This window comes from Spea bombifrons, chromosome 2 (genome assembly GCF_027358695.1).
Source record: "Spea bombifrons isolate aSpeBom1 chromosome 2, aSpeBom1.2.pri, whole genome shotgun sequence".
NCBI lineage: Eukaryota > Metazoa > Chordata > Amphibia > Anura > Pelobatidae > Spea > Spea bombifrons.
Genome location: NC_071088.1, coordinates 80,030,307 through 80,041,302, shown reverse-complemented (window position 1 = coordinate 80,041,302; position 10,996 = coordinate 80,030,307). Strand labels below are relative to the sequence as shown.

The 10,996-nt window shown below is 37.3% G+C and overlaps 1 protein-coding gene across 1 annotated transcript in view; it reads left to right on the top strand.

Annotated features, from left to right (window-relative positions):
- The first annotated feature begins 641 nt into the window (after positions 1-641).
- AUTS2 (activator of transcription and developmental regulator AUTS2) overlaps positions 642-10,996 on the top strand; it is a 617,139-nt gene continuing 606,784 nt past the window's right edge. Inside the window, exon 1 of the mRNA XM_053454913.1 lies at positions 642-1,141. Within this exon, the coding sequence (XP_053310888.1) occupies positions 869-1,141 (273 nt within the window). The 5' untranslated portion in view covers positions 642-868. The remainder of the gene's footprint in view (positions 1,142-10,996) is intronic.

Here is a 10,996-nt window from a genome sequence, read left to right as displayed (position 1 = left end):
AGGCTGCATCAGCTGGAGAGAACACACACACACACACTGCTGTCACTTTCACCCCATTTCTTGTTTTGCTTTGTGTGTGTGCATGTGTGCGTGTTGTACTGCCGCTGCAGCTGCTTCCCTCTGCCTCCCTGCACCTCTCTCCCCCAGCCAGTCTCCTGCTCTTATTCCTCCTCTGTCTGCTTAGTCTGGATGCATCTGTCACAGAGGAGCAGAGAAACCGAAGCAGGAGGAAGAAGAGGAGAAAGGGAGGGGGTGATCTATGTTGGAAGTTCTTCACTGAAGAAGAGAAGGAGGAAATGATCAAGGGTGTATGGGATGATGTGGAGGAAAAAAAAGAGCAAGATACAGATGAAGTCACCAACAATAACAAAGAGTTAAATATTTGCAGAGAATAAATCAGGTGGAATCATCCATGTTTTTTTGTTGTTGTTGGATCTAAGCTCCAATCTTGATCAAAGCATTCTCCTTTTCAGATTTATTGCTTGTTTGGTGAGTTTTTTGCCCCCTTTTTCTTTTGTATTTTTTTTACGAAGACGACCTGTGATCAGCCATTACTTTCCTTGGCAGCCTTATAGGAATTTCCTGCTTTAATATATATATTTTTTCTTGTGTATGTGGTGGAATTACACTCAAGGATATTTTTTGTTGTGTTTATTTCCAGTCGGGGCATGGAAGGAAAAATGTGCTCTCCAGTTCTTCATTATTAATTTTTTTTTCTTCTCTCAGACCGTGGTGGGGTTTTATTTTATTATTTATCTTGTATCTGGAGGGGAGGAGGAGGTGGGGAAGGGGAGAGGGAGAGAAGGGGTGGTTGCTGGTATCTTTAGTGCTGCTGCTTGCCTGTGCTGCTGCTGCTGGTGTGGGTGCAATGGATGGCCCAAGGTGCAATGGGTTTCGCAAGAAGAGGAGATCCAAATCCCAAAGGGATAGGGAGATGAAATCCAAAGGAGGATTAGGGGTTTCCAGGACCGGTTCTTTGCTTTCCTCTTCTGGATCTGAGAAAGAAGACAATGGGAACCCGACCGCCTCCTTGTCCAGACCAAAGCCCCCCAGGAGAAAGAGGAAAGAGTCCTCTTCGGCTGAAGAAGACATCATAGATGGATTTGCAATGACCAGCTTTGTGACTTTTGAGGCATTGGAGGTAAGCAGAAGGGCGTGTGTGCTCCTTGGTGTATGGGGGTTCATTTAAGGTCCTAATGATTTTGAGAGAGGTGGTTAAGGAGAGGGGAGGAGGTGTGGGGAAGGAGTGTTGGACCCTTGTCACTGCAGATAGTATTTTAATCCTTTCACTGCAAGCTTGGGATGATGATGGAGTGACATCCACCACTGTCAGCAGGGGGTCCACTTCAGCCCCTCCAGCACGAATGGGGTTAATTTCCATAGCATAGCTGGCATTATGGTAATGAGATGTCTGTACTGGGAGGCATGGGCTGGATTGCAATAGAGCTGTCAGTAGATGCTTTAGAACGTGCCCATGGGGTAGTTTCAATGGTTGTGAAGAGCCCACTCTTGCTCTTTTTGTCTTGTGTCTTCCTGTATTTATTCTTTTTTATTCCTGTGATCAATACATCTGGGAGTGGTGGAGTTCCCAGTGCATTGTTGAGAAGGTTTAGAATGATTGATATGCTGGATCAGGTTGGATGTATGATATGTATGTACACACTGTGGGAAATAAATCCGTTTAAAAGGCACATCTCTTGTTCTCAGTGTGATAGTATTCATTCTTGCTGGATGGGTTAATGAAAAAATCAAATCCTCCCTGCTGATGGTCATTGTATTAAAGGCTTGCCCTGCTATTGTCTGTGCAAAAGTGATTTTGTTTTCCTCTTTTTTTGGTATTTTGCTGGCTGACATGTTTCATATACGACTCAGATACCTGCAGCGCTTTAAACAAGAGCAATATATATTTATATAAATATATATATATATATATATATTGCATTAGATGTGTAATGTGTCGTTTCCTTTCTGGTGGAAACATTATATGTGGATTGCAGATTGAAGTGTTTGCGTTTAGAGTGAAACTATATATGTGTTTGATTTTCAAATGACTGTTACAGATACCTAATGCAGCTCATGCGCTGACCCTAATTAAAAATTGGATTGGGTTTAAATAAAACTTTCCAGATTTCTTTCGTCGGGTGATCTGTGTGTACATAGAGTGACGTGTTGAGATGTTGATGGAAGATTCAATCTGCTTTGGTTTTCAAGCATTCTTGATTCATTGTTCAAGGTTACCTTGCTGTGAGATCCATTTTGTGGGTAAATTTGTTATTTATAAGAGGATTTATAATCGCTCGTAGACCTCTCAAAATTGTTACATAAGTTACATAAAGTGCCTTGAGATATTAACGGGCCGTGTTCCCCTTTCCCTTGTTCTTGTAAGACTGGTTCAGTCGAGGTGTTGTTGCAACTTACTACTAATAAGATAAAAACCTTAATGTATACAGTGTGCAGGTACCAAAGATGTCTCAGAGCTGGTAGAAGTTTGTTTGGCGATGTCTACATTTCTCTCACACTGCATGTGTGTTTTATATTACGACTTTTTGACCAATTCAAACGTATCTGGCTGCGCCAGCTGTTGTTGTTCTGTTTGCAGAATAAACATCTGTTTTAGGGGTATATGATTATTTTAGCATCAACCGCTTTGGAGAAATACATTCCAGACGTTTAAGATGTGAGCTGTCTCCATATTGAAAAAGTTTGGTAGAAACTGTAATTCTTTCTGAATGTAGAATGGAGAAGTCATCTGGGGTTAGGAGATAATATCCCACGGAGGGTCATGGTGGGTCATCGGTATAATTTTATCGTGGCACTGAGAGGAAAAAGAAGGCCCTGTTATTTATATATATATAAAAATGCTCACAAAACTTTGGTTTTGCAAGTTTAGCACCTAATATGCATTTAAACCGCTTTTATAGAAGGTAGAAACGCTGGATTTTGCAAAATTCTCTTAAAAGATTGTTGAAATGGTGCTTTCTACCTATCCATTCCTGCGTTACAGCCACCCAGCTGAAATAAAAGAGAAAGCAGCTATAAAAGTATCTAATACACTACATCTAATCATACTGAGGTCTGTAATGGTCCTCTCCTTTAATTGATTAGCTACGTCATGTTTAAAGGCCTGTTGCGTATCTGAAGTTGATGAATGGAGGTGCATTTCTTGTACAGCAATCAACTTGTGATTTGTAACCGTGTACAATAATCATGTAAACATCTCAAGTATGATACACTTCTACGTGAACACAAACGTGTAGCAAAAATGTTATATATATATATATGTCTATTTTTGTGTAGTTATATATATACTTACTATCTATCTATCTATCTATCTATCTATCTATCTATCTATCTATCTATCTATCATCTATTTCTCAATCTGTCCATCTAAATGAATATATTAATGTTTGGTGTGTTTCAGTCAAACCCTGATTAGGCGTGTTAGGTTTTCTATGACAACGAGTTCTAGATCATTCTTGATAAATCTGCGCGTTAAAACATGTGATCGTATTGAGTCGAAGAATAAATGACAAGGCTGTTTATGGGTAGCTCTGTTTAAAAGCGTTTCACACTTGGACAAAGAAAACAGTATGTTTGTGTAATTTGACATCATCTCTTTCTGTTTATGGTAAATTAACTCTTAATTAATTATAGGATTATTTAAATAATTTCTCAACTACTTGTTAAAAGTAACATCTGGCTTTCGTGCCATGGGAATAGAGCGTGTATTTTTTTTGCTGCGAGAACAACAAGACAACTATCACAATTTTGTAAGACAAATGTCATCTAATCTCGATTTTGATTACATATGATGTGATGTGAAGGGGAAAAAACACAAAATGTTTCATAATAAATTTACTCACATACCCAGTGCTCAAATTTTCGCAAAGGTGGAGAATAGTTATCTTGTCACATGGAATGCTCTCGCATGTAATACAAGGAAGTTTTACGTTACGGAGGTGGTGGTATTTAGATGAAATAGCCTCAGCAGAAGTGATAGAGGCTAATACAGTGAGAATACACATGGGATAGGCGTCAGGGCTAGGCGGGCCGAATGGTTCTTACAATGGTTGTATGTTAAGATTTAAGTTTCCAATTTCACATTTGAACTTTTCTATTAGTAACCTACAATGCTTTGGGCACCTGGATCACTCATCCAGCCTGTCTCTTGCTTGTTTTGTACGTGACATTTGTGAAAGATGTATAAAAATTTACAAAGCCGTCGAGTGAGCAGCCAATCAGGAAAGGGAGGTCAATGGCATGCTGGGATACATTATCCTTTCAGCGGGAGAAACAGGATGTAAATCTTTTATTACAGATGTCTTAAATGCCACCATATGGTGTGTTCAAGAACGATGATACAAGATATAGGCGGTTTTAATGCTCTGCTGATTAAAGTATATTTTGTTGGGAGGTGGGCCAGGGTTTGTGGTTGCATCTTTACTGATAGATAGCATCGGTGATATAGCACTTCGAATAGTAGGGTGGCGTACTATAAAACCTCTCAGCACGCAATTGATGCAAAATAGTTTTAAACGTATTCCATAGAGGCTCTGACACTAATTAGGGATGACTGCTATAACACTCCTTGAAAAGGTCTCTACCATCACTCTAGCTCTGCGAAACACAACCTTTGCGTACATATGTTGATTGGATAGCCTTGCATCTTAATTCTTCGCCTTTTCTTTGCCATCTCCGTGGATTGAATTGTGAACTACAGCTACCTGTAAAAAAATACCTCCGCTGTACTAATTTGTCGGTGCTGTTAATCGGCACAACCTAGACAATTCTTCATTAATGGTGTTTCTTCCTGAAATTGCATGGGGATACTGTAAAAAGAAATGTTTTATTTGGGTTATTCAGGTTTATATTTTCCACGTTTTTTTTTAATATAAATGTTTAATTGACTTCCCATGATCACTCAGTCACGATTGCATTGAAAGCCTTGGACGGGTTCTCGTGCTCTGTATGAATTGCGTGTATGCCTCCCGCTAGAGATTGTTTGAATCCCCTTGACTCCCATATAATGGACTGCAGATAAAACAGCGATCTAAAGGGGCGGTTCCACAAAACATTAATTGTAGTCTCTAGTATACTAAGCAAATGAACCTGTTGACATTATGTCACAATAAATTTAAACATTTATAGATTTGTGGTCCTGAATAGTGCTCTATTCTTTTTTGTATCTATGTATATATATAAACAAATGTATCTGTTTATATTTTTAAATGCACTAAATTGAAATGTAATGATTATTACTTGTATTCCTTGCATACTTCATTATTTTGAAAAAATGCTGGGCTAATAGGCCAGTTGAAATACTGAAGTTGGGTAAATAGCAACATAATAATTCTCCGGTGGGCTTGCTTACAAATGTCAGAAAAAGAAAAGATAGTTAATGCTTCCAGAGTCATCTGATAAAATTCTATATGGTACTAAATACATAGTATACAGAGTTTATAGCTTCATTGTATTTAGTGTGAGTTTTGCGTGGTTTATAGTAATCAAACCACATACATTTTGTATAAGTGTAATTTTTCAAAAGAGTCATCAAATATCGATACTACTATCGATATTGTCTGATGCAAATTCTGTATAATATGGTAATTCTATTAAATAATTATATTTAAACACAGTCTTCGACAGTGTACAGTTATATTATATTATTTTCATGCGGTTCTGTATTGTGAGTCTTAATCTCTGTGTGCTTTCATTGTTATCTTCCCTACCCTGCAGCGTTGGTTTAATGTGCATCACAATGGCATGCAAGTCAGTAATTAACTGAAACAATTTGAAAATATTTTACCTTATAAATCATGTTAGAAAGCCAAAGTGTGTTTATAAATAAAATGGCATAATTAAATATTCATTATATGACACCGTCACAACCTAAAAAAGCATAAGTAGCACAAAAATTCAGATTCCTAGGTTGATGCTTGAATATTAATGACCAATAAGTACACAAAACAAAGCAAGGATTCAACTCATGCCTATTGGGTACCATTCGAAAAACACATATCCAAGGCGTAAATACTAGGCATTCCGTCACACTATATGGCCATACATTGCCTAGTCCACCACTACATCAAGTTACCCCAAGTTTGGCAAGTCCTCTCTAATTTTTCATGGCTATAAAGAGCTGAATCAATGGGACTTCACTGCGTTTTAACCCAAATTAGACTCTCAAGCAATTTAAAGCCTTCCTGGACACCATTATTGAGGCATCTGTGTGGCATCAGGGGATGCACAACCCTAATGTCTTGGTCAGAACCTGTAAATATGCATAGCACACTAAATTTACAAAAATAGAGATAGGACTCACCAAACTTGCGATACTTTGAAGTATGCCTCACAATATCATACTGTTAACAAAGCCTCTTGAAGTCGAACACCAAGCTTAAGTGATGTCTGTTTGGTTCCCAATATTTTTCTTTATCTAATATCTGGAAATAGGTATAGTGATGTTCTTAGTTTGTTGCGTTGGTAATAATTTGGCATCATTTAAACAAATGACTCTGTGTGTATGTCAGAACACCGTAGAAGTGATTTATATCATCACTTCATAATAGATTCTACATGAGAAAAAATAATCTGAAAAGAACTAAATAGCTTAATCAATAATTTATTGTATCTCAAATAAGATTAAAAGCCTGCAATTAGTTGACACTACTAAACCAATTTTGACATTTTTAGCTCTGTATATTAAGGTCTGAACAGAGTCATTCATAATACTCATGAACACACGGGTAAATATATGCTAAGGGACCATGGAATAAAAAAAAAACATGTAGTAGTTCCATAGCCCCTGCTTGCAATCTTTCTGGTCCCTTTTTGTTATTGTCTTTAGTTGTTTCTGCCACTAAGGGCAGTTTGGCCATAGACATCAGACTGTTTTGAAAAAGACCCATTAAGGTTAGATATTATGTATGGCCACTACATAAATGCATCAGATCTTTTCTCTATAAGATGAAACCTCAGGTCAATACATGAAAACATCTGCTGTAATCTATTTTCGAGGCCCAGGCCAAACCAGAACCAAGGCCTGCAGAATCCCTTCAAGAGGGAAAGGGTGCCATTTTAGATAGCTGGTGTTTAGGCCCAACTCTTAGTGATTCCCGTGTTGCCTGACCAAGCCAGCACATGGCTTAAGGCTGCTCAGCCCACCTAGCCATATCTATTTTTCAACAGTAAAGAGACAACTACGGGAACTGGAAAAACAGAGGAGTCTACAAATTAATTGTACTAAGCAAAGATAAAATGCTTGGCGTGAGACTGAAAAATAACTAAGTCAGGATTTTTAGCTCCAATTTTTACATAGTTGACACTATAAATAATCAATAGTGTGCAGATCACCCTTTTTTGTCAATTTGTTTGTTGTTAGGCTTGGAAGCGAGCCATGACGGCAGGCTGTCTGAGGACACTGCTGTTCTAATAAAATGCCGTGAGATGGATACTGTAAGAGGCCTGTTTGTTTGTGATGAAATTGTCAAATGAAGGTGTAGATTCATTCCACAGTAATAGAAGATTCCCCCGTGAACACCTCATGACATTTCCGGCTACGTACTGTCAATTGGTGTGACAGTGTTTCCAAATGATACTAAGAAACAAGGAGGAATTCCTGTTTCTACCATTTCTTTTAATTCTATTCATTTTGTATTGTTGAAGAACTGAGTACCTACAGCTAAGAAAGCCTGTGTGGTGGTGGTGTGTGGTTGAGATAAAAACTGCTACCTAACTGGCTGTACCTATAATTTGAAACATGGTCGAAATTAAAAAAAGCTAAATGCACACTTAAATATCAGTGAGTCCATATTTTGCACGTACATTGGAGTATCCACTATATATGAGTCCTAAAACTACCGGAGCAAATTTTATTGTATTTGCTGAGCAGTGGTTAATATATTTGTTAACAGAAATTGATTCTTCAAACATTGATTGTGATACAAAATCTGTAACTTCATGGTATAGGATCCGTCGTAAATGAACACAAAGAAATTAGGTACAAAGGCCGCAAAGGGTCATCCTTTTTAAGGGGATACAGCAATTTTAGTGCAAACCGAAGAATATGAAAATTCCCAAATTCCATTGGGAATAGACGTTAAGGTCTTGAACACGGTTGAAATGCTCCAGCACATTAAAGGAATACCTAACATCTGAGAAATTTCTGTCGCGGCTGTTATAGTGTAACCAAAATGTAATTACCATTTCTGCCCTACTGTAATAATGAAATTGTACCAAACCATAGCAACTGTAAATAGTAATTTTATAGCCATATAAAGAGGTGTTCCACGCGGAAGGTTTTTGGTATTACTGTTTATTAGTCGTACCTAATTCAAACGTAATTCATACGTAAACAACCGTATGTTATATTTACATAGAGCGCTAACTCTGCACAGAGATAATAGATGGTTTTCAAGATGGTAATAAGTGGCTCAGGTATTTTGAAGCAGGTCCCTCACATCCAAGCCATAATTTTATTTTTATATACTGATTACTGTGTGTATGGAGTTCTTTGTAGTACAGCTATAAAAATACTGAAATCATGAGATATGAGTGGCAGAAAGCAGAAAACGTGAAGTAGAAAATAACCACTCCTTACACGGTTCAATTTTATAAAGTCGGACTTTATTATTCCCAGTGGCAGAGCACTCTGACAGAAAGAGTACTCATAAAGGCAAGAGATAAAGAGAAGGTACATATAAAACAGAATGGACGTAAACAGCAGTGGCCCAGCCTGTGGCTTCTCAGGGCTGTCATTTTAGTCAGTGGTTTGAGTCAAACGCATGTTGGTTCTATTCTATACCTTGGTCGTTTTCCCGAGACCCAGCATTTTGTTTTGATATCACCATCCGGCGTCCTTTAAGATTTTTATAAAACATGTAACTTAAGCGGAGGGTATTGCACAAGAGAACACATAATGTTCACAGCACATATATCTGTTTTAAGTTAGCTATTAATAAATATTGTGATTTGTAAAAGCTTAATACATTTATTCAAGTTTTTACATAATGTGAAATCATTTTTTTCTTGATTCTAGAATTTATAAGAGCATGATTGTTAAAATAGATTCATCAGTTAAGTTAATGTGTTTTTAATATCATAAAGTGTAAGAAAAGCCACAAGAACAAATAAAATATGACCCCCTAATAGAACTATTGACAAAGATTATACTACGGGTTTTATTCTCGAAGGATGGAGTTTGCAGGAGAGTTGCCGTTTCATCTCCTCAGCAAGAAGAGATGATGAGTGAGGTGATTTCCAAGAAATGTGAGTTAAATATGCTTTAGACAGGGCCAACTAAGCTGTTCTTAGAACTGACATTCCCTTGGGCTAACTCTTAATAAAGTATATTAAAGTTAATAAATGGAAAGTGCAACTCTCCTGCCTACCCAAACTTTTGAGAGAAAATGCACATTAACGTTGTAAAAGATCACGTAAAAATGAGGTGAGTTTTGGTGGAATAAGTAAAAAAAAAAGGTTGCATTAACTATACATTGTGCAGGGCTAACCCAGCCCTTTTTTGGCAAGAGAAACTATTTGCACATGAAACTCCAATTTGCATTTAAAATACAAGATATCTCATCTCACTGCTCCTTAGCTACATCTCCCATTGTGTGAAATATAAGCCACATATTATGCCTGTTTTCTTATGTAGATATCAAAAGTTCTTTCCCACATTATTGGAATATTTCAAGCAAAAGTGTGAGCCAAACAGCTACAACCGTCAATTTTATTAACGCTGATTTGATTTATGAGTCAACTGAGAAATCATTTTGTTATTAAATATCCTTCCAGATTGTGTCAAATTGTATATTAAAGCAGCACATATAATTACTAATGCTGTGTATAATACATATGATGTTTTTTATAAACATTTTTATTTTTACTGTTATTATCTTTTTTCCGTTTCCTTGCTTGATGTCTAGGCAGATAATCGTACTGCTCTGTATGAGAAGCTTCCTTTCATATTGATACTTTTGACAGTTTATTAAAACTTATGGGCCATTTTGTGCATTTTAAAGGTTTTTTGAGCTATTCTCTTTAATGTTTCGCAATTAGCTATGATTGCAACCCTTGATGTATAAAGACTTATTATTTTTTTTTAGCCTGACCAGTTCTTGTCTATCTGCGGAGACACTGTAAGCATTGTTTGAATACTGAGTTCTCTTACAGAATATTTTGCCTGAGGGAATGCCACTTAAATGAACTCATGTTATTAAAATTTAAACCACTCCATTAAAATCACTGTATGTAAAACACATAGAAGCAAGGAAAAAACTCTACTGCTTAGAAAAAAACCCCCAAAACAACAAAAGCTATACCAATAATTAGGTACCAGGTATATTTGCATACATCTGTAATAAACAGAAAACATGTTTAAAAGTTGTTTTTTTCTGTTGTAAAGATTAGGTTACGTAACATAATTTAACAATAATGCGAAAATGAGGTGACAGTCCCCCGAGTAAAATCTTGTAGTTTGATAAAGGAACATATGTCTATTTAAATATTATATCTATACACTCACTGACCGCTTTATTAGATACACCTTGCTAGTACCGGGTTGGACCCCCTTTTACCTTCAGAACTGCCTTCATTCTTTCTGGCATACTTTCTACAAGATGCTGGAAACAGTCCTTAGAGATTTTGGTCCATGTAGACATGATGGCATCACGCAGTTGCTGCACATCCATGATGCGAATCTCCCGTTCCACTACATCCCAAAGGTGCTCTATTAGATTGAGATTGGGTGACTGTGGAGGCCATTGGTGTTCAGTGAACTCATTGTCATGTTTGAGAAACCAGTTTGAGATGATGTGAGCTCTGTGACATGGTGCATTATCCTGCTGGAAGTAGCCATCAGAAGATGGATACACTGTGGTCATAAAGGGATGGACATGGTCAGCAACAATACGCAGGTAGGCTGTCGCATTTAAACCATACTCAATTGGTACTAAGGGGCCCAAAGTGTGCCAAGAAAATGTCCCCCACACCATTC